This window comes from Schistocerca gregaria, chromosome 3 (genome assembly GCF_023897955.1).
Source record: "Schistocerca gregaria isolate iqSchGreg1 chromosome 3, iqSchGreg1.2, whole genome shotgun sequence".
Lineage (NCBI taxonomy): Eukaryota > Metazoa > Arthropoda > Insecta > Orthoptera > Acrididae > Schistocerca > Schistocerca gregaria.
Window position 1 is genome coordinate 552180935 of NC_064922.1, and position 25429 is coordinate 552206363.

At 37.3% G+C, this 25429-nt stretch overlaps 1 protein-coding gene across 3 annotated transcripts in view; it reads right to left on the reverse strand.

The window, feature by feature from the left end:
• LOC126353953 (adenylate cyclase type 9) overlaps positions 1–25429 on the reverse strand; it is a 218207-nt gene that overhangs the window by 90357 nt on the left and 102421 nt on the right. For all 3 annotated transcript variants that reach the window (XM_050003253.1, XM_050003250.1, XM_050003251.1), the window contains exons 5-6: positions 9719–10072; positions 2176–2276 (exon numbers count right to left, since the gene is read on the reverse strand). In XM_050003253.1, the coding sequence (XP_049859210.1) occupies positions 2176–2276; positions 9719–10072 (455 nt within the window). The remainder of the gene's footprint in view (positions 1–2175; positions 2277–9718; positions 10073–25429) is intronic.

Below are 25429 nucleotides of genomic sequence, written 5' to 3' on the forward strand. Positions count from 1 at the left end.
GAAACTGAATTGTTTTGATCAGATGGCTTTTAAAAGTAATTTTTTTTATTTCTGACAAAATGCAAAACAAAAACAAAATTAATTTCTTTGTATATAAAATGAATCCAACTGATTTTGTTTGCCAATTTGTTAAGAGTCTACCTTTTCACATTACAGATACAAAATAACAAAAGACTGGGTGACAGGGAGTGACCATGCATCGAACAAACTGAAGTCATTTTCATCTGTTAGATGCTTTCTGAAACACAAAAGGAATTTTTCTTAATAGTCATTACCTGCAAAGGATAAAACAATGAAGGTCTTGATCTGCCTGCATAACTTGTTTGCAGTGGCAAAACTGACTTTTGAAGTATAAATTGGTGAAACCTTGACTCCCTTCAGTAGAGGATTTTCGCTAATTTCCCCATATATGAAAATTTATGACTGGAAAACTTTTTGAACCCAAGAAGAGGTTATCATAGCCATTTGTGGGGATTTTGCAAACATACAGAACAGAATGTTGAGGCTACAACACTCCCTGGAAAAACAATGAATGAAGTTCACTGACCTAAAAGGGGACTTTTTTTTAGCAAAAAATTATTACTTAAAAAAACAGTCTTTCATTACCAGGTAAAGAAATTCTATTCTTGTCCTCTTAAGATCACCACATTGCTTTAGAAAATGACTTAAGAAAGTGTGCATAAAACTGTTCAGATTATATTTGATGTGTCACAATAAAATAGAGAGTGACGTCTATAGACACAATCTTTTATGTGTTTTTGAAGTATACAGTTTAGGAGTTTCTTCTTAAAAATAACTTTTAAATGCAATTCAGCATGACTACAGCACTCATTTAAATGATGAACAAGACACTGGGATGACTGCCACTTTGCTATGGATATTTACTCTCAATTGTTCCAGAGAAGTCTGATTATAGACACGCACTAAAATATTCATGGGGCTCAAATGTGGACTGCGTGGGGATAAATTTGCCAGGGAAAATTTCACAAACTCGCAGTACAGCTGCATTGGACATATGTGCTGTGGCTCTGTCTAGCTGAAACAATGTTCTTTGGTTATAACCAGGAAAGTTTTGCACTTCAGGCACCAAAAATTCATTATTTAAAATTTCCACATAACACTTTGAATTCACTATAATTACAAGACCGCTCTCATCCTCAAAAAAGCACTCGCCAATTATTCCTTGAGCCAACATCATAGCCTTTACAGTAACCTCAAGTTTATGTTTCAGATTCGTTGCATTCCACTTGAGAGAATTTTCCTTACTGATGTGACTGTTCAGGTGGAAATTAGCCTCATCAGAAAACAAGATTATGTCAAATGAAGAGCACTCAGTCACATCATTAATGAACTGCAGCCTCCTCAAAAAAGCATGTGCCAATTATTCCTTGAGCCAACATCATAGCCTTTACAGTAACCTCATGTTTATGATTCAGATTCATTGCATTCCACTTGAGACAATTTTCCTTACTGATGTGACTGTTCAGGTGGAAATTAGCCTCATCAGAAAACAAGATGATGTCAAATGAAGAGCACTCAGTCACATCATTAATGAACTGCAGCCTATGTCTGTTATCCTGAGGCTTTAATTCTTGCACCAATTGGATTTTGTACCAGTACAGTTTATAGTCTTTTTGCACAATTTAGTGCAGTTACAATCTATGCATGTTTAATGAATTTGCATGCTTAAGCACGGAGAGGCATGGAGAGGTTAGGATTGTCATGAACAGATGAATTTATACTCTCCACAAGTTCGCCCATTCTTGATGACCTTGGTTGCCTTGACTTCAGTTTGGCCAGTGTTGAACTGCTCTCCTCAAACTTTCTGATCCATTTCCAGATAAGGGAAGACTTTAAGCGTCATCTACATTATGCAATCCACGATCACTGCAATATTTCATATGTGCTACAGTCGCTGAATGACCATTTTTGAAAAATTCTCGCATACACAGTATGTGGTCCATTCCTGAGAAGTGCACCATATCGACTGAATTCCAAAAGGTCAAGCAAGCAATGAATGTAACCCCCCCCCCCCCCCCTCCCCTGATCTCCTCCTACTTGCTGTGTATGAGCAGAAAGCTCTTCAAATATTAACTTTCTTTGAGACACCCTGAAGAAACAGAGACACAGAAATAAAACAAACATTTAATTTGATAGCTCTTTAAATTTACTTACAACTTGACGAACTCCATTTTCCTTATTTTCTGCTGCAGGTGCTCTAATCATTGGTGGAGAAGAACGGCTCGCTCCTTGTAAACCAAGTGGCTCTGTTTCTTCTACACAAAATATAAATAAAAATATAAGTGCCACCAACAAAATATATGAAAAATAAGCTAGTCTGAAACAAAGTAATAGATTTTTATTGGTATCCAGAAATGAAAGCAATAGTTCCTAAGTGATTTTAATTATCATAATGTCAGTTACAATAATTAAGGGAAAAAATGATTTTTCCCCAACCTACAGAAAAGAATGTGGATTATTATTATTATTATTATTATTATTATTGCTCAATTCTGAATTCAATAAGCTTTTCTCAAGCAGGGTAAACTTGCAGTATGGGTACCTCAAAGCAGAAAATTACATAAAAGTATTGAGAAAAGTCCAGGGCAAAGGGTTCAACAGAACACAGCGTACAATGCAAAATGGAAACTGGCACAAAATGTTGGATGAAAAAAAAGAAAAAAGAATAGAGCCTGGGAGTATGGTCCTCATAAAAAGAATGGACAGAGACCCAAACAAAATAATGTAAATAAGAAGATAAAAGACTGAAGCAAAGGGCACCGTAAACAGCTTCAATTATTTGTTGGGTATATTCCCATAAGTTTCTGCTCCCTATTACTTCCTTTAGTACCACAGAAATTAGTCCTTTTTGTCTGAAAACATGTTCTATCATTCTGTCCCTTGTCATAATCCACATATTCTCCTCATCACCAATTTGTGTAGAACTTAATTTAATATTCACTATGCGCTTATAAACCAATTATGGCTAATTTTTAGACTAGTAGATTTATTTTGGTGAAAGTGCTCTCTTTGCCTGTGCTAATCTGCTTCTTATATCCTCTTTGCCCCATTTGCTGGTTCCATGAACATCAAACAAGAGTTTTTTGTGGAACACTCCAAAATATTGCTTGCTCAACTGCACATAAAATTATGTATTATGTCCCAGTTTGTGTGTGTACTGATAAGTATGGTAATGGATTCAGATATCTGCACAACATTTACAATGGCAAGTTAGAAAAATCTTGCAGTTGATGTAATTACTGGATTGCAGATAAGAAAAGTTAATGTATGAGCCACAATTTGAGAATGCAATCACTCAAGATGAGAAACAATCATCGACTTGTTTGAGAAATATTACTGAAAACTTTCTGGGTAGGCACACGAGTCCCCTGTACAAAGCTTGTTTCAGGAACTGCTAGAAAACTCGAAAATTCATGGATGCAACATGAATGTTAAATTGGAATTTTCACTTTCTCATACAGAATATTTCCCTCACAAGCTTGAGGTTTACAGCGAGGGACATATTGAACATTTTCACCAAGACTTAAAGGACAACGGAAAGAGATATTAAGGAGTTTGGACCAGTAATATGATGGCAGACTATTGTTCGTCTCAGAAAGGAGACAGCACACCTAAAGAAGGTTATGGTGAAATGGCTTGATGGAAAAAAAAGTTCTTCATTAAGCAGCTGAATCTTGACTGTGTCAATTATTGGTTTATTTTTCCATTGTTCCTTGTAAATTATTGACAGTTCTGAACCAATCTGTAAGAAGCTATATGACTGACAACATATGGATTAAAATGTGTGTGAAAGCATAAATTATTGTCTTCATTTAAAAAAAAAAGTAATGTGATGGCGAGAAACTGATTTGCTTTCAGTGTCCACATAGTATGACAAAATGTTATTCAAAACCAAAGCATAATTTACAAGATCTTAAAATGAAGAGCTGTTCAACTGATAAGTATGGTAATTACTTCCAAGTCACTTTTTATATTTATGTTACGAGAAAAACGTTAATATATTGTAGAAGAAAAAGTCCCTAAAACAAACACTTTACATCTATCCATTCACCCTTTGTTTTTAATTGTTGAATTCCATTTGGATTTTTAATGTTGACTCAATATTTTTCATACTTACATGTGACAAAACTACAAGGCAGAAGAAAGAAGGTAAGGTCTAAGTCTTTTGATACCCCTAGCATGTTAGTCCACTAAGTGGCATACTTCCCCTCACATCCCCTATGACTTAACTCATTCAATATGGGATGCTTTTTATGGATTTTTTGCACAAATACATTGGGAATATCAACTTGGTTTTACTATTTGCTCCCACTATTATGTAATATTTTCCATACAGTCTCATGATTTTTTAGAAAACTGTCTAACCAGCATTTTAACTGAAATACTTCAATGTAATGCAGTTATACAGAGAAGAGGGAAGCAAACTTTGTGTGTTACCGGTCATTCACAATTTGATTTGTCAAGATTGTGAAATTTCAAAGGAGAAAAGCTACAGCTGAACATGTAACTGAAAGAGTGTATCCTATTTTTAGAACTACTATTCATCCTTCTGTAGCATGTTTGGAGAGTCCATCAAAACATAGGGGAGGGAGGGGGAGAGAATGGCAGGGGGGGTGAGGGAGGGAGGGAGAGATTAATAATGGAATGAGTAAAAGTAGCCACTTGCCCAACAGCTGAGTGGTTTACAGGCACATAAACAAAATCAAAAATTGTTGCTGAAGTTCCACAGAATGTCCTCCTTCAGAGCTAACAAGAACATACAGAAGCAAATGAGCACAACCTTGGCTATTTGATATTCAAATTGAGACACAGTCTGTAGCTGATAGCTGAAGTCTCAACTTACTTGCAGCATGATGTAAATAGTTTAAGTGTTAAAAATTCTAATTACCCACAATGTCAATGCTGCCACACACTATTCCTGTTTCATTACATACAATTAAAATGCAATAAATATTTCATGTCAGGATGCAACAAGTCTAAAAATGTATTGGTGTTGCAACTGTCTTTCCTGGAATATGAATATGGAAGTTTGGATGTTCAGGGAAACTTTGAACATGGATTGTGCAGTTTAGTAATAATGTAGATCTTCGGCAAGTGACTGTCAAGGTGACGATGAGAAAAAAATTTAATAACCAATAAAAGTGTAACATTCCACAAGATGGAGCATGAGATGTCAGAGCCTGAATGTGGCAGGAAAGCTAACAAAATCTGTAATGGGTAATGAATAGATTCAGTCTAGATGTAGTTGGCACAGTGAAGCTAATTGCTAAGACGAGGATTTATGTTCAGATGAAAATATGGTAATATCAACAGCAGCAGGCAATGGTGTAATGGGAATGCGTAATGGGTATAGGATTCGTCATGAATCTGAAGGTAATGCAGAGAGTATGTTACTGTTAATAGTTCAGCAATAGGTATTTTTTCATCAGAATCAACAGCAAGCCACCACTGCCAACAATAGTTTAGGTACACATGCCGGCATCACAAGCAGCAGACGAAGGGAGAGAGGAAGTATACGAAGATATTGAACAGGTAGTTCAGTGTGTAAAAGTAGATGATAATTAAATAATCATGGGGGATTGTAATGTGGTAGTAGGAGAAATAACAGAAGACAGAGTTACGAGAGGGTAAGGGTTTGGTAGTAAGAATGATAGAGAAGAAAGACTGATTGAGTTCTGTAATACAGTGAAACCCCATTTTTTCACTTTTCAAGTACTTCAAAAAAATGGTATAAAATGAGGGAAAATGCAAAATGTGGGAAATAATGTTTTAAGCTGTAAAAGTTGTGTACAGGATACCCCATTGCATTTTTGACCTTTTGTACGAGATATGTAAATAACAGGCACAAAAGACTTGTCAGGGACTTGTTTATTATCTAATAAAGGTTTATTATCTAATAAAACCCGCTGATTTTGGAAAAAAAATGTAACCGGTGCTATGTTTAAACTAAAAACATTTCAGCAACACAAAGTAAATGACAGTTTCAACTAGAGCTACATATAGCCAAACGCCAAAACACGCTAAATATCGTTCAATAAAGGTGTCACGATGATCACAACAATCAGGAAACTGTGTTTTTGCAGTAGAGGCAGTTTGGAAATGGTCGTGATTGGTCATGATATTTTTATTTGTACGAACCTAGTCACTCCCACGGCCCATGCCACGTACAGCTTGGCAGCGACGGGAAATACGGCACGAATTGTTCCAATTCTTACATGTTTACCAGTTCAAATTCGCTGAGTAGAGGGCTCTGGTGTCAAGAAACTTAACCATGTTATTTGTAAACACTACTGGACAGGCAGCGTCAATTTCTCTCCACAAAAATTTTTGCATGTGTAAATTGCAGGAAAAATAAAAATATGTTGACACATAATTGGGCGCAAATTAACATTGTGGACATAGGAAATTTGATAGGAATGATAAAAAATGTTGTAAATGGCTGGAAAATGTTAATACCGGGAATGTAAAAGTGGGGTTATACTGTAAATAGCAGCTGGTTTTAATGAATACACTGTTCAAAAATCACAAGGGCAGGGGGTAAATTGGAAAAGGCCTGGAGATACAGGAAGATTCTGGCTGTATTACATCACAGTCAGACAGAGATTCCAAAACCATACAGTGGATTTTATGATGTAAACAGTAGCAGATAATGACTCAGATCACAATTTATAAATGATGAAGAGTAGGCTGAAGTTCAAAGAGAGTCATAAGGAAGAATGAATGTGGAAAGAATTGGGATACTGAAGTACTGAGGAATGATGATATACATTTGAAGTTCTCTACAGCTCTATTACTGGAATAATGAATAACTCACACTTGGCAGTTCAGCTGAAGAAGAATTTACATGCCTGAAGAAGGCAATGACAGAAATAGAAGCTGAGCAGACAAAATACTGATAGAAGATAGGTAGCAGTGAAGAAAACTTGGGTAACAGAAGAAATACTTCAACTGATCAATGAGAGAAAGTAGTTCAAAAATGTTCCGAAATAGATAGTAACACAGAAATATAAATTACTTAGAAATAAAATCAATAGTAAGTGCAGGGAAACTGAAGCAAAATCACTGCAGAGAGAACCTGAAGAAATCTAAAAGGAAATGGTCATCAGAAGAAGTGATCAGCATATACAGAGTCAAAACAGTCTTCAGTACCATTAAAAGTAAAGGCACCATAATAAATGGTGCAAGAGAAGCCCATCGTTAAGTGCACAGGAGAAAGCACATAGGAAGAAAGAGTACAGCGAGGGCCTCTAAAAAGCAGAGGAACTGACTGACAATGTGATACAAGAAGAAACGGCAATCAATATGTAAGCTATAGGAAATCCAGTATTAGCATCGGAGTCAAACAGAGCTTTGGAATACTTGCAGTCAAATAACATAGTGGCACAGATAAGACATCTTCTTAATTTCTACGAGGGTTGTTTTTTAAGTAAGGGCCGTTCGCGCGTATAGTCCCGTAGTTCGCGCGGACGAAGCAACAAGCCACCGCGCCACTTGCTGGCATACTTCCTGTTCACACTTATGCAAGTTGCAGCTCTGTAGATGACATGTACGCATCGCTGTTCTACTTTATAATGTTTACGATTATTGAATCGCCCGCCACGTGTGAGATATGGTCAGTGATACGTTTTTTGACCGCAAGAAGCCTATCAGCTGCAGAAATTCATCGACAGTTAACAGAAGTTTATGTCTTGAATGCAATGAGTGAAGGTAAAGTGCGTCAATGGGTTAGAGAATTTAAAAATGGCCGTCAAAACGTCATGAGGACAGAAGATTCACAATATCCACTCTTTCTTTGGAATTTCCATAAGTTTCAAGATTGGTTTTGTACAAAATTGTGTCTGAAAACCAAAACTTTAAAAAACTTTGTTCTCGGTGGGTACCCAGACTCCTCACAGAGGACCACAAAGGGAAGAGATTTGCCACTTCATTGGACTTTTTGATTCGTTACGAGGAAGAAGGGGATGACATGTTGAGTCAAATTGTCACTGGAGATGAAACATGGGGATCCCATATCACTCCCGAAAGCAAGCAACAACCTCACCCGTCAAGTTCAAAGCCAAACAGACGCTGTCAAAGCGCAAGATTATGGCAACTGTGTTCTGGGACCGGTGTGGTGCTTTACTAGTGGACTTTATGCCATATTGTAAAAGCAAGAATTAAGAAAAATCAAGACACATTCATAGGATCTGTCGATCTAGAAAAATTATTTGCCTTGGTAAAATGGTGGAAGATGTCCAAAATTCTTAGAAAAATAGGAGTAAACTGAAGGAAAAGATGGATAATATACAATATGTACAAGAACAAAGAGCTCAAACTAGAAAAGATGTAAGATGGGGATGTAGTCTTTTGCCCTTACTGTTCAATCAATACACTAAGGATGCAATGACAGAAATAAATGGAATGGAATTAATATACAGGGTGAAAGCAAGGAGTGGCAAGAGCTGTTGAAGAGAATGAGAACACACTACGGACGGGGAGCAAATCAAGAACAGACAAATGTAATAAGGAGTAGCAGAAATGAGACTAGCAATAAACTTAATATCAAAATTGGGGACTGTAGTAATCTGCTGGCTACTACAGCTACTGCCAACAGAAAACATAAATAGGGCTAATATGGCATGCATAGTGCAAACCAACATTCAAACGGCGAGCCTACAACTAGCCCGAAGCATCCACCATGGACACCCCACTCACTGACCACTAAGCGGTAGTACATGAGGCATGCATTGGCTTCCAGGCACTCAGTCAACAAACATGTTTGAGACATGTAAACCACTGATTGGCGACTCCATAGAGTTATTGTGATCGTTTCATAAGCTTTGGTTACTGATAATAACTTGACACCAGTGCCTATGAGTTTAATTGGTACACCACAGCACTGAAGATGATCACTATGTGACTGAAAATCGATTTTGCTGTCAATAAACCATCAATATTATGGCCAACACTGATCTTCCCTCTAATTACATGTAAACCAGTTTCATTGTGTTCTCGTCGATGTCATTCCGTGACTCAATAAATTGCATCTCTTTAACAACTGTGCACTTCCCTATGTTCCTAGTTACACCAGAAATTCACTGGGGGGCAAATTTTAATTTGTTTTGTATTCTGTGGTCCTTTTGCTATTTGGTCTTCCATGGAGGCTTTACTCCCATCACTTCTACAACAGCAGGCACATACAGCTATATTGGAATGGTTGTTGGCTACACTGACACAGGCTTAGTCGCAGGTTGGTGGTGGTGATGTTGGTGGTTGTGAAGGGGGGGGGGGGGGGGAGGAGGAGGGGAGATTACAGCACAAGTGTCCAAGCAGTGCTTGAACGGCTTGGTTTCATGCATGCCACACAATCCTTGCAAAAGAGGGGAGACTTAAGTCTGGACTGTTTACCATTAAGTATGTGAAAGTTAGAGGAAATTTATCTCGGCAATACAATTTGTTAGCTACTGTGACAAAAAGACAGTAATTCTCAATTAATTAAGTACAAATCAATTCTTATAGTGAAAATAAACTGTGGTTGTAAGTTTCTGGAAAAGGAGAAGAAAATTCTAGGATATTTAGTGAAAAAGCACATATCATTTATGAGATCTCTTAAGTTTGTGTTCAGACAAAAATACAAACTATAGATAACTATTTCAACAGTTTATCATTGATGTCAAACAAATTAATGTTGTTCAATGTTAACAATGTATGTTATTACCTGAATTCACAACAAGTTTTCTGTGATAACGCCATGGTTTGTATTTTGGAGAGAAGCTGGTACCAGCCAAGGATACAGGACTTTTAGTGAGTTGTCGCACATCACAGCCTTCATCTTCATTGTCAGAATCTAGTATACTGGGAAGTGAACATGCTTTGGCTTGCCGCACACCAACATCTGTCATCAAATGCAAGTAGTGTGGACGTATGGTGCTACTCTGCACACAAGACTGGACACGGATGCGTGGCTGTAAACTTGGGGATATCTCCAAATGTGTTCCTCCAGTGACTGCTGTTGGTGAATGGGGTTTCCGGAACTCACATTTTCTACCAACAACAAAATATGTCTTCGTACCTGTACAAAAAATTCCAAATTCTTTATTTCTCAAACGGACAAGCTAAATGAAAAATAACATTCGTATGATATTTAAACTCATAAATAAAAATTAAGTAATTGATCACGAGATGCTATTAACAGTAAGTTCATTACAATTACTGAATTTTAATCAAATGAGGAAGACAACAGTAGGCCTACTTATCGCTTATGTTGAGTAATGCGGTCACTTGAAAAGAGAAGTGGAGTTTTAAAACTTGAAATCTAAAAATGGAAGGCGCATGAGAGATAAAGCAGACTCTTTAGGGCTCAAAATTATTTAACTGCACAACTCTCTCTCTCTCTCTCTCTCTCTCTCTCTCTCTCTCTCTCTCTCCCCCCCAGACAGGTGTATACATTTCTCTATTCTTATTCAGATGAATCATCATACTGATGAAATTTAGAGCATTATATTGTAGCCTGTTGTATTATAAAGACCTCTAATTGAAATCTGTATGTTTTACTGTTTATGCAGGAACTCATTAATAAAAGTATTTATACCATTTGGTTACTGCTTGGGCCCTACATAAAAAGTTTGTGGATTATACTACTAGCTGTTTCATTTACGTATTCCATTCTGAACTGTGTAATATGAAATAATACAAATCATAGGTGAATAGAAATCCTGTGAACAGGTGCACATCACTAACAGATACAAGATGTTAGGAAAGAGTGTGTGTGTGTGTGTGTGTGTGTGTGTGTGTGTGTGTGTGTGTGTGTGTGTGTGTGCGCGCGCCTGTGCAAGCATGTGCGGTTCTCTGTGATGTACAATAACCTTCTTGTATCATTTCAGAATGCAGTTCGTTGAAAATCTCTGTGACACTCTTGCCCTGAATAATAAAATCTGTGTTAAATTGTGTATCTCTTCTTAGAAACTTTTCTCCTTCTCCTGTTTATCAAACTTCATCAGAGTCCCAAAAAAAAAAAAAAAAACAAACAATATTCAAGAATTAGTCGAATGAAGATTTTGTACCCAAACTTTTTTGTATGTGAATTTAACCACCTTAGGATTCTTCCAATAAATTTGAATCTGGCTCTATGTTTCCCATGGCTAAATTTGTATGACAACTCCATCTTACACAATTCCAGATACATATCCCTTGATATTTGATGGTTGTTGCTGATCTAAGATGGTGGCTTGTATACAGACATTTAGGATTAATGCAAAAAAAGTGAAATTTATACGAGTAAAAGCAGTTTGTGAGCACATTGTAGAGATGAAATAAGAAAGTTAAGTGGTTATTAAGTTATCTTTCACTAACCATTAATGTCCTAATGTGCAATATGAAAAAACGTGCAGCTGAAAAGTGTGAAGCGCCATTATCGCAAAAATCGCATACGGTTTCACGTGATAACCAAACTTTTCCAAATATGAATATTAACATGAAAACACTGTTGTCTGAAAAGTGTGAATGATTATCACTGTAATAATTGCATATTTCCATGCTTGCATTATTTCAAATAAGCAGATTGCAATTACTACCGAACTAAGTGATAGTGATAAACATGGAAGTGTGAAGTGAGATGGCGATGAAGTTCGCGAACGACGCAGTGGCTGCATAAACGAAACAACAACGAAAATAAGTGACAACAGAATCAAGAATCCTTCGTTTAAAGGTACAGTGTTCTTTTCTTAAGAGAGAGGCACAGCATAAACTTGACGAGTAATTTGCAAGACAATAACACAGATTCCCAAAAGCAATGGGAATACTAAATCCAGGTGCAAATATGAAAAATGTTACCGATCTCGAACCACAGGAGAAAATGACATGTGAAAATTAATATGTTGAGTGCGTAGCTGGTGCCAACAATATCGCGAGAAAAGAGGCACAACATGGAGCAAAATTATTGCAGAAAAATATGACTTAAACAACATTCATAATCAATTTTTGAGAAAACATAGCAAATTAGCCATCAAATACCAGAATATTCAATACAAAATGAATAAATCAGAGCACTTGGATGTACACTTGAATGAAACTAAAACATATTTCTTCATAGCGAGTGAAATGGGTTGCAAAGAACAGGAAGCATATGGGCAGGCTAAACAGTTATAAACTTATAAACTTGTTCTATAGAATGACATATAAAAGTGGTGGGGTAGGGTGCAGCTTTGAAGACACTTTTTACTTGTATGGACGATTTGCAGGAGAAGACATCAGTGAAAAAAAAACCTGCTGATTGCTGGAAACGTCAATATTGACTCATTAAATAATAGTGTTAATTATTTGTGTTATGTAGACATACTGCAGTGTTGTAACTATAACCACATGAACTGAGAACCTATAAGAATTACTATGGATATACAAACACCTGCTGAACACATTCTCACAAACATAACAAAGGAGAACATAGCCACCTTAAAAAACCACATGACCGACCACAGAGCGTTTACTATGGAAACTGAAGTAGGGAATGTAGACATAACTAAAAGTGGTACATTGTATATAAAAGAAAATTTAATTATGAGGACATGAGGCAATGAAAAATGGGAACCAGTACATAATGCAACTGATCTGAATGATAAATAGGAAAATATCTAAAGACTATCCACTCAAACTTTAAATGAAACATGGCCTTTAGTAAAAGAAGTAAACAAAGCTATAAAACATAAAGCTGAGAATTTCCCTCCTGAAATAATTGAACAGAGAGAACCAGGATCACTGCTATATATTCGTTAGAGGCAGTAAACTACAAAATACAAACTGCTCAGAAAAAACACACAGATTCCTTTCCTACCCTTCTAACAGTTTCAGCAACAAGAGAAGCGGTGCAAAATTGGATTGCGAACTTCACACTTCTCTTACTTGAAATGTTTAGCCAAATATTTTTCTCTGAATATGAGGTTGCGTCAATCTCCACAACTTCTTCTCCGAAGAAACAATGCTGGTTAGAGGAACGAACACATTCTCTCTCTCTCTCTCTCTCTCTCTCTCTCTCTCTCTCTCACACACACACACACACACACACACACACACACACACACAAGAAATAACTCGGTACCCTCATACTTTCAGGTAAGTTCAGGTGTATTTTCATCTCCACAAGTTTCACATAAACATACAAATTCTTGCAAGTCAACTACGACGATACCCATTAGATACTATTAAATATAATTACATTGTGGTGGGTGTCATAATCACCAGAAATTCAAAAACAGGCCTTGCTTCTTGCAAGTTAAGAAAAAGTCTCTAGCCAAAACATGTTTCAGTTGTTCATAACAATTACAATCATTACACCGTCAAAGAATAACGCATGCTTGCTCCTTGTACGTCACGTACAGCTTCTATGGAGCAAGCAGCAAACACTTGTCAGCGTCACTTGTCTGACGCATTCCTGTCCTCCCAGGACCAATGTCCATCCTGCACACACAGACATGTGTTGCACAGTAAATAGGCTCTCTCTCACATTTATCTTTAAAATATCGCGTGTTCGAGGTGGCAGAAGGTCGAATGGTTCCAGAATTTACGTGTAAATTCTCGAAGCACTACATATCCACCTCCTCAGATCGAACGCGTGGTATTTTATACCTAACCATTATCTACATTAATATCATACCTAGTAACTATCCACTTTCAAAGTAATCATTTACTGCATATAAATAAAATAGAAAGAAACTTCCACATGGGAAAAATATATTAAAAACAAAGATTCCAAGACTTACCAAGCGGGAAAGCGCCGGCAGACAGGCACATGAACAAAACACACAAACACACACACAGAATTACGAGCTTTCGCAACTGGCAGTTGCTTCGTCAGGAAAGAGGGAAGGAGAGGGAAAAATGAATGGATGTGGGTTTTAAGGGAGAGGGTAAGGAGTCATTCCAATCCCGGGAGCGGAAAGACTTCCCTTAGGGGAAAAAAAGGACAGGTGTACATACACAATTTCTTTCTTTTTTGTGCTTTCTTCCCCATAAATTCTTGTACTCTGTAGAGCAGGCTTCCGATTGTTGTCTTTCTACTAATTCTTTACTCTACTTTGTTTTTAGAACATTAGCCTCTATTTATGATTTCATTCCGCATTGCTCTTACTTATAAATGGCGAGGACTTTCTCTTCAATTCCAATCGTAAATTCCAGCTGTCATAACTTAAATATTTCATCCTGTATTCTATTTTTTTTGTTTTTACTATTTTTCCTCAGTACTGACTAGTAGCATTATTCATAGTAGTTTGTATTTTGGAGGAACTCTGGGCAAATGAAAGTGTTCTTTCTGACACTCATAAAACATAATAATGCTAGTAGTATACAGAATTCAAACTTAACAGAATAATCCCTGTAAAATGTGTGACTTCTGTCATGATACTGTCCATTTCCCCTTTAGGAACAGTATCTATACCTTATGTATGGATTGACCTTATGATTGCACTCCCTCCTCCTGTTTTGGTGGGTATGCCCCTCTTGATTCCTATTTACCTATGGTACAGGTCAATCCCCTTCTTGGTGCCCCTGTCCGCACAGTACAGGTCAGCCTTTCTTAGGTCTGCCTATCTGCCTTTTATATTAAATAAATGCTGGGTGCACCCCCTTTATCCTTTATGAGGGGGCCTCGTGGTTCATTTCCCTAGTATACATCTTAATGTACACTATAATTAAATGTTTTCTGCAAAAGCTACAATTCTATTTTACACCTCAACTCCACTTCTTGATACTTCATTTAGTCTCCAGAGTCATCCCCAACCTTGCAACATATACATTCTTGGTATATACTGTGCCTCTATACATCATTCAATGTATAATATGTTTACTTAGATTATAAGAGTCCCACTATCCTACAAATCGTTAGAATATTTACTAGACTGACATTCCTTAATGATTACCCCAACTGATTTCTCTCTGGATTATGTTCTTTTTTCTTACTCATGCCTCCTTCTTATGTATACTTGGAAATAGTCACTTCTTATATATATGTATATTATATTGAATCGGCATAGTTCTTATATGTATATATATTTTCCCCTATATACGTGAAATGTAGAACCATCACAACAAACGACAATGTGTGCTTCCTTTCCCAGGGTACAAATTCCTTCCCCCTAGAACACTTGACAGTCCTTCCCTTTTGATGTGTAAGATCATTGTTTGTGTAATCGTATTTTTTGAGTGTATGTGTGTGTTTGTGTAGCCCGATTCTTCGGCCTACTTATATAAAATAAGTTGTAGGTTATTGGAATCCACGGAAAATCAGAAGGACTTCTACGAGAGAAGTAGCTGAATATGGAAAGAGGGAAAGATAGATAGGTACTTAAATGAGAAGTAAGAAAGGAAAAAGTAGAAATCGTTGCAAAGATTGAAGAAGAGAAAGAAGATAGCCCCAAAGACGGAAAACCCTTCCCACCCCCCTTCCCCGGGATCCCTACTGCGCTGAGTGAGAAGCCGGAGGAGGTATAGTGTTAAACGTCTCCTACAGAATGGACATTTTCACCTTCACCTCTGAAGTCCCCGGGGACGGCAAATTGTGAAGAGTCAGTCACACTTGTTTGCGAGGGTCTTTTGGAAGGTGTGGTGTGTATTCTGTGTTAGCCATGTTTGTACTTACACTATTCACCCCTCCAAAAACTAATACAAACCCTCCCATCTACATCAAATTTCATAAAGGGTATAAAATATTCTATACTAAATAGAAAATTATACACTACTATACAATAGTTGTTTAGTCATTAAGCTTATACTATATTTTTATACACACATAAAAGATTGTGTTCAGTTCATGTTGTCTAGATATCCTTCTGTTTGAATACTACAATCATATTATGTTTTCCACTAATACAATATACTATTCACTGAATTTCATGTTTAGAAATAAGTTTATCTGTGATTCTCCTAAGTCTATTATCTTTTAGTCATACTTAGTTTCCTTGGTACTAACATTATAGGATAGTTTAAGAATTCAAGAATAGATTACAGAATAGTTTAAGATTTGAAGGGAATTTGGTGCAGGAAAAATAGTACAGAAGAAACACCGAAAACAACTAGAGACTATTTCCTGTTTAAGTTGGTAATCATCAGTAGGTTGTTCAGCCCAAATGAAACATTTAACAAGAGGTTCTCCTACAAAAGGTTTGCCTATTACTTTTAAAGGTGTTAACCCTGTTGATAAATGTGGTAGTTCATTTAAAATAAGTTCAAAGTCTTTGATCATTGTTGCCCGTAACATATGTTTTTCATAGCAGAAGATGCGGCACAATTTCCCGATCTCTTTCATTACCCGTTCACATGGATTTGACGATGGGCTATAGTTGGATATTAATACCTGACGAATATCCTCCCATGCTAGAAATTCTTTAAATTCGTTACTGACAAATTGTGGCCCATTATCGGAGAGAAAGTATTTTTGCAGACAGTGTATCACGGTTGGTGTATTTGGTTTCTTAATAGGATACAACTTAACGTACTTTGACCAACTCTCTATGATGACAAAAATTTACTACACTCCTCCCTTTCCTTTTGGAAGTGGTCCAAAGAAATCAGCTGCTGTAAGATCGTATAATGTCTTAGGAATGACTGGATACATTTTGTATTTAGCATGAGTGTTACTCTCTTTTACCTTCCAACGGATTTCACAAGTCCTAATTACAGATGCTACCTTCTGTCCTAGCTTCTTAAAATAATATAACTTATTCATATGACCTACACATTTCTTTATCCCAAAGTGTCCATATCCAGTATGAACATACCCCGCAAACTCATCCTCCACCAATTCTGGGATGCATAAACGCCACTGTGAGATGTTATACTGCCTCTCCAAAACAAATTATGCCCTATACTCCCCCCCCCCCCCCCCCCCTCTACTTGCTTCAGAGGTAAGGAATTCTCTTTACACATAGTATATATTTCTGTAAAGTAGGTAGCATGATGGATGTTTTTGGTTATTCTTTGAGCCATTTCTTATAACCTGGTGTGCGTACATCCAATTGTCATAAAATTAATTGCAAAAATTACTCCGGGCCCTTCCATACATTTTAACTCTTTCATGCCTACAGGTAATCTAGACAAAGTGTTATGTACAATATTTTCAGAACCTTTTATATACTGTACTTTAATGTCATATTGCTGTAGGAACAACATCCACCACCTTAATCTACTATGTAATAACTGACTACTCATTAAGGAGGAGAGAGATCTCTCTGACCCCCATTCTAGCATTTGGAATTTTTGGATACCCCATACAATTGCTAATATGAAGATAGTAACTATTCTCGAAAGAACAGATACCATTGATGTCTGTGCAGCTTCTCTAGAATAAATGATAATTAATTAAAACCCTCAGCTGCCGACAGGTGGTGCTGATATACCTTGATAGGGGCAGCTGAAAATGTGTGCCCCGACAGGGACTCGAACCTGGGATCTCCTGCTTACATGGCAGACACTCTATCCACCTGAGCCGCCGAGGACACAGATGAATAGCATGACTGCAGGGATTTATCCCTTGCACGTTTCCCGTGAAATCCACATTCCCAACTGTCCACAATCTGCATATGTAATTCCCTCTTACAGTGATCGTCACCTTAGTGTGCATGAGTAATGAGTGGATGAGCAAATATCTTTTAGGAACATTACATATGTAGATTGTGGACAGTTGGGAATGTGGGTCTCACGGAAAGCATGCAAGGAATAAATCCCTGCAGTCACACTATTCATCTGTGTCCTCGGTGGCTCAGATGGATAGAGCATCTGCCATGTAAGCAGGAGACCCCGGCTTAGAGTCCCAGTTGGGGCGCACATTTTCAGCTGCCCTCATTAAGGTATATCAAAAACACCTGTCGGCAGCTGAGGGCTTCAATTAATTATCATTTACTGCTAATAGTTCTTTTTCTGTGACTGTATAGTATAATTCATGTTTATCAAGACTCCGGCTAGCAAAAGCTATAGATCTGTGATTTGTACTTTCCAGACCCCACTCTCCTTGGAAAAGTTCTGCTGCTATACGATAATCAGATGCATCTGTTGAAATTTTAAATGGGTCACCCACAACCGGATGCTGTAATATGGGTGATTTGACCAGTGCTCGTTGTACATTTTCAAACGCATCATTGACATCTTGGTCCCACACCCACGGTATTCCCTTTCTTAATAAACGTAAAAGTCTTGGGTCGTTCAGCTCTTGACTTCGTATATATTATTTATAGTATCCGGCCATTCTGATAAATCCCTTCAATTGTCTTATGCTTCTAGGGTGTGGACACTCCTTAATGGCCTTTATACAGTCCGGATCTGATCCAATTCCTTGCACTCCTATGATATGCCCTAAAAACTTAAGTTCTTGCCTCACAAAGTGTGATTTAGACTATTTTACTGTAATACCTTTTGCTTTAAACCTTTTCAGAGTTTTACTCAAGGTCAGGCAATGCTCTACCTATGTAGATGAGATTACTAGTATGTCATCTATATATATTATTAAATCAAATTAATGATATGAATATAATAGAGGGAAACATTCCATCTCTTAACAATTCCCTTCCTAACGCTTTGTCCAGTGCATGTATAAACACGGATACTGAGATATTTAGCCCGAATGGTAACACATTAAAATGATACGATTTCCCATCAAACAGAAATGCTGTATATTTCTTTGATTCAGGATGTAACCAAATTTGCCAATATCCGGCAGTCACGTCCACTGTGCTAAAATACTTTTCTTTCTCAAATTTGGACAATAATTCATCAATTTTAATGGGTCTGTCTCATTCCGTCTCTATATGTTTATTCAAAGTATGCGCATCTAGTACTAACCGCACAGCTCCCATAGCCTTTTTTACTAATACCATGGGGTTATTCATGACACTAGAGCTATGTTGTTTTATGTTATTGTCAATCATCTTGACAATTTCTTCCTCGACTGCTTCTTTTAGACTTACCGGTATTGGATACGGCTTACAGAAAAATGGAGTATTATCTTTGATTTTAAATTTACATATATAGTCACCAATACTACCCGGACTATCGGAACATACCATTTCATATTCCAAAAGAATTTTAGATAAAACTAATTTTTTAACATTGGTTAATAATGGAGATTTGTTCACTTTGTTTTGTATGTCAGTTCTGTGTAATACATGACTCACGTTATCGATTTTCTGTGCTAGTTGTGCTGTAGCTGTTAATCACAGACATCAACTCTCTATTGTTTGTTTATCAATGTAGATGTCTGTCACAAACGGTATCTGATATCTACTATCTCCTTTTTCAAAACATAGAAAATTTTCCTGAAAGTTTAAAATTACTTTATATTCCAACAGCCAATCTAACCCAAATAAGATATCCCTGTTAATATTTTCTACTACTAAAAGTGTCTGACAAGATGGGATATCCCCAATGTTGCAGTTTACTTGGGTTTCGCATTTGACCACTTCACTTTTCGTTCCAGTTATACCATCTATGTACACTCCAGTTACTGGCAACAGTGGTAGGTGTTGTTTAGTCTGTAATGTGTTAAAGACCACTCTAGAAATCAGTGACACTTCACTCCTTGAGTCTATAGATATGATAACTTTAACATTCTCGACTTTTCCTACTATTATTGGTTGTGGATTATCGGTAGTCAAGCTTGGTTCTTCTAGCAACAACCATTCTTTTGTTGGCATTTTATGCATGAAATTAACATACCTATTATAAACCAGGCCTCCTAATGTATTTCTACAACCTCGGCCCCAGCCCTGGATCCAGATCGCACTACGTTTTCCTCATTATTGGTGATCACTGGTTGCTTACCAAATCGGGGTATTACGTTACTATTTTGTACTCTATTACTACTTGGTACAAATTCTTGTGATGTAACTGGACCTAAATTCGAAGGTGGATGCTTCTTCTGATAATTTTCGTTACCATTATTCTGGTTACACTGGTGTACTCTAGCTAAATTAGTCTCATGTCTCTTAAAATTACTATTATTATTATTTCTTTTCTTTCTCAGACGTTACGTCTGGTTAAAAATGGAAAGTGACGCGGATCTTGATCAAGCGTGACTTCCTTTTAACTGTACGGTATATGTTACATTGCATTTAAGAACTTTCGGGTAATTGAACAAGTATCAATAATTACAGATTTCTGTAATTGTATATATAAGTTTGGATGTAGCTGTATTGCGTTGATGTACTGGTGGATATTGTGTGGTATGACTCCTGTAGTTGATAGTATAGTTGGTATAATGTCAACTTTATCCTGATGCCACATGTCCTTGACTTCCTCAGCCAGTTGGATGTATTTTTCAATTTTTTCTCCTGTTTTCTTCTGTATATTTGTTGTATTGGGTATGGATATTTTGATTAGTTGTGTTAATTTCTTCTTTTTATTGGTGAGTATGATGTAAAGTTTGTTATGTGGTGGTGTTTTATCTGTTATAATGGTTCTGTTCCAGTATAATTTGTATTCATCATTCTCCAGTACATTTTGTGGTGCTTACTTGTATGTGGGAACGTGTTGTTTTATTAGTTTATGTTGTATGGCAAGTTGTTGATGTATTATTTTTGCTACATTGTCATGTCTTCTGGGGTATTCTGTATTTGCTAGTATTGTACATCCGCTTGTGATGTGATCTACTGTTTCTATTTGTTGTTTGCAAAGTCTGCATTTATCTGTTGTGGTATTGGGATATTTAATAATATGCTTGCTGTAATATCTGGTGTTTATTGTTTGATCCTGTATTGCAATCATTAATCTTTCCATCTCACTGTATATATTGCCTTTACTTAGCCATGTATTGGATGCGTCTTGATCGATGTGTGGCTGTGTTAGATGATTCGGGTGCTTGCCATGTAGTGTTTTCTTTTTCCAATTTACTTTCTTCGTATCTGTTGATGTTATGTGATATAAAGGGTTGTAGAGGTGGTTATGAAATTGTAGTGGTGTAGCCGATGTATTTATATGAGTGAGTGCTTTGTGTGTTTTGCTAGTTTCTGCTCGTTCTATAAAGAATTTTCTTAAATTGTCTACCTGTCCATAATGTAGGTTTTTTTATGTCGATAAATCCCCTTCCTCCTTCCTTTCTGCTTAATATGAATCTTTCTGTTGCTGAATGTATGTGATGTATTCTATATTTGTATCATTGTGATAATGTAAGTGTATTGAGTGCTTCTAGGTCTGTGTTACCCCATTTCACTACTCCAAATGAGTAGGTCAATATTGGTATAGCATAAGTATTTATAGCTTTTGTCTTGTTTCTTGCTGTCAATTCTGTTTTCAGAATTTTTTGTGATAGTCTTTGTCTATATTTTTCTTTTAGTTCTTCTTTAATATTTGTATTATCTATTCCTATTTTTTGTCTGTATCCTAGATATTTATAGGCATCTGTTTTTTCCATCGCTTCTATGCAGTCGCTGTGGTTATCCAATATGTAATCTTCTTGTTTAGTGTGTTTTCCCTTGACCGAGCTTTTTTCCTTACATTTGTCTGTTCCAAAAGCCATATTTATATCATTGCTGAATACTTCTGTTATCTTTAGTAATTTGTTGAGTTGTTGATTTGTTGCTGCCAGTAGTTTTAGATCATCCATGTATAGCAAATGTGTGATTTTGTGTTGGTATGTTCCAGTAATATTGTATCCATAATTTGTATTATTTAGCATGTTGGATAGTGGGTTCAGAGCAAGGCAGAACCAGAAAGGACTTAATGAGTCTCCTTGGTATATTCCATTCTTAATGTGTATTGGCTGTGATGTGATAGTATTTGAATTTGTTTGGATATCAAGTGTGGTTTTCCAATTTTTCATTACTATGTTTACGAACTGTATCAATTTAGAATCTACTTTGTATATTTCCAATATTTGTAGTAACCATGAGTGGGGTACACTATCAAAAGCTTTTTGGTAATCAATGTATGCATAGTGTAACGACCTTTGTTTAGTTTTAGCTTGATATGTCATTTCTGCATCTATTATCAGTTGCTCTTTACATCCTCGTGCTCCTTTGCAACAGCCGTTTTGTTCTTCATTTATAATTTTGTTCTGTGTTGTATGTGTCATTAATTTTTGTGTAATGACTGAAGTTAATATTTTGTATATTGTTGGTAGGCATGTTATGGGGCAATATTTAGCTGGGTTTGCTGTGTCTGTTTGATCTTTAGGTTTCAGATAAGTTATTCCATGTGTAAGTGTATTAGGAAATTTGTATGGGTCTGCAATGTAACTGCTAAATAATTTAGTTAGATGTGAATGTGTTGAGGTGAACTTCTTTAGCCAGAAATTTGCTATTTTATCTTTTCCAGGGGCTTTCCAATTGTGAGTAGAATTAATTGCTTGGGTGACTTCAGCTTGCAAAATTATCACTTCAGGCATTTGTGGTATCATCTTGTATGTGTCTGTTTCTGCCTGTATCCACCGTGCATGCCTGTTATGTTGTACCAGGTTTGACCATATGTTGCTCCAGAAGTGTTCCATGTCTGTTATGTTTGGTGGATTGTCTATTTTAATGTGTGTGTTATCAATTGTCTGGTAAAATTTCTTTTGGTTTGTGTTGAATGTTTGGTTTTGTTTCCTTCTATTTTCACTTTTTTTTGCATCTTCTAAGTCATTTGGCCAATGCTTGTCATTTCTGCTTCTTTTCATCTAATTGCTCTATCGCTTCTCGTTGTGAGATTTTACCTAACCTTTTTCGTTTTTTGTCTGATATTTCATTTCTTATAAATTGTGTGAGCTGTCCGATGTCTTTTCTCAGTTTTTCTATTCTGATCTGTAGCCTGTGTTGCCATGCTGGTTTTGTGGGTTTCTTCTCTGTGTCGGTTGGTTCTGATCTCTGCCTAGTGTGTATATTTAGTGTAGTGAGTGCTCCTATATAAATCAGTAGTTGTAACTCTTACATAGTTGTATATTCATTTATTTTGTTGTGTATGATTGTGCTGGTGATTGTTATTGTTGTTTCGACTTGTGGGTTATTTGGTGGTCTATGCAAGAATGGTCTAATGTTTGTATTTCTGTCTTTGTATTCTATATATGTCAGCTGAAATTTTTCTTCTATATCTAACATGTGTGTCACTGTGTGTTCTATTTGTGCTTGTTCTGGTGGCTGTCTTAAGATTTCGTTTTCCTCTGATTGTTTAATTGATGCGTGTTGTTCTTTGTTTGTATGCTCTGGGATGTTTGAGTCCGTTACTGTATTTTCTTCTTCTTCTGATTGCACATTATTTTGTTCTAGTATTTGTTGTACTTGTTGTTTGATGTTTTCTAATTCTGACTGGGGTATCCTGTTATTTTTTTATTATTACACGGATCTTATCAGCTAGTCGTTGTTCTGTTAAAAATTTTAATTCTGGGTATCCGGTAATAAATGTTGTGTATACTTGTGATCTGTAGCTAGTTGTGTTTGTTCCTAAGTTTGTTGCTTGGTAATAACAGAACATGAGGTGTCGGTTAACTTCATCTGACCATCTCATCCTCTGTCTTTGTTTTCCTTCTAGAGTGGTTGCAGGAAGCATATCCTGCAAAACACCTCATTTTCCGTGTGGCTAGCAGTGTCGTTACCATTGTGGACGGGCATAGGGTTCAAGCGTCTTCGCCGACCATGACACTGCTTGTCCGAGGCTTCATTAGTTCTGTCCTGAACAAACTAATCACACTAAAAGGGGTATTAGCCCTATAAGTGGTTTGTTCTTTTCGTCGCCTTTAACGACGGGTATTATTATTATTATTATTATTATTATTATTACCTCTTCGATAAATCTGATTTTCACTCTGGTGTCAGTTTTTGTTGCAGTCTTTGTTTACGGCATCCAGAGCATCTACAAAGGATAATAATTCTTCTACAGTTTTCCACCCACTACATAATATATCTTTCCTAGCACAGATGGGTAATAGTCTTATTAAAATTCGAACTAACCCCTCTTCCTCCATGGGCTTGTCTAAGTACTTCGCCCACGTCAAATGTCAGTTGAAATACTTTCGCATCACACCCCATGAACTGTTGTAATACTTTGGGTCCCACAAGTCGGATATCAGTTTTTCTTACTGACCAATACTTCTCCTTAAACTTCTCCTGGAAGTCTGCCCAAGACTAAAAGTTTTCAATGTTTAGTGTACCCCACTCTGAGGCCTCTCCTAATAGATGCCCCACAGCAAATTCAATCTTTTTTTAATCTTCCCAAGTCTTGGGCAAGGCTTGATTGAAACTTTTCAAAAAATGAGTAGGATGTACTTCCTCGTCTGGCTTAAACTTGGGAACTGTCTACATAACACTGAATTGCTCCCCGCTGTAAATCTGTCATTACTTCACTGGTTAACACCACATTAGGAGAAGTCACCTTCTTGTCTACCCTTCCCTGGAAGTCCCTTCCATACAGCCTAGCCACCCATAGCCTCCGTATCTGCAGTGACGAGCAGTCCCTCTCAAAATATACCGAGAATCTCACTGAAGCCTTCACTGACAGTTATTATCCTCCCATCCTTGTACAAAAACAAATCTCCCATGCCTATCTTTCCAGTCTCCCACCACCTCCCAAAGTCCCACAGTCTGGCCACAGAGGAGCATTCCTCTCATAACTCGGTACCATCTGGGACTGGAGAAACTGAATTACATTCTCCGCCAGGGTTTCGATTACCTCTTGCCATGCCCTGAAATGAGAAATGTCCTGCCCACTACCCTTCCCACCCCTCCTACCACGGTATTACGCTGTCCACCTAACCTACACAATATACTCGTCCATCCTTACACAACCCCTGCTCCCAATCCCTTACCTCATGGCTCATACCCCTGTAACAGACCTAGATGCAAGACCTGTCCCATACATCCTACTACCACCACCTACTCCAGTACGGTCACTAACATCACCTATCCTATCAAAGGCAGGGCCACCTGTGAAAACAGTCATGTGATTTACAAGCTAAGCTGCAACCACTGTGCTGCATTCTATGTAGGCATGACAACCAACAAGCTGTCTGTCTGCATGAAAGGCCACCGACAAATGGTGTCCAAAAAATAAATGGACCATCCTGTTGCTGAACATGCTGCCAAACATATTCCTCATCTCAATGTCTGTTTCACAGCCTGTGCCATAGGGATCCTTCCCACCGACACCAGTTTTCCTGAATTACGCAGGTGGGAGCTTTCCCTGAAATACTCCTACGTTCCTGTAACTCTCCTGGCCTCAATCTTCATTAGTCACTGTCCTCACCCATCTAGTCCCCTCCCTGTTCCCATTCCAGCATTACACAGCCGTCATTTCACCACCACACCCAGTCTTTTAATTTCTCTTCTTTCCGCTACTTACTCCCTCCCCCATCCCCACCTTCTCTCCTGCCGTCTGTCTAAGCTGCAATACTTCACTGTCTGCCACTCCCACCATACTATCCCTTTTCCTCCCCACCCCAGTCTTCTCCTTACCCACAGCCAGTCGCAATTTCCCATCATGCATT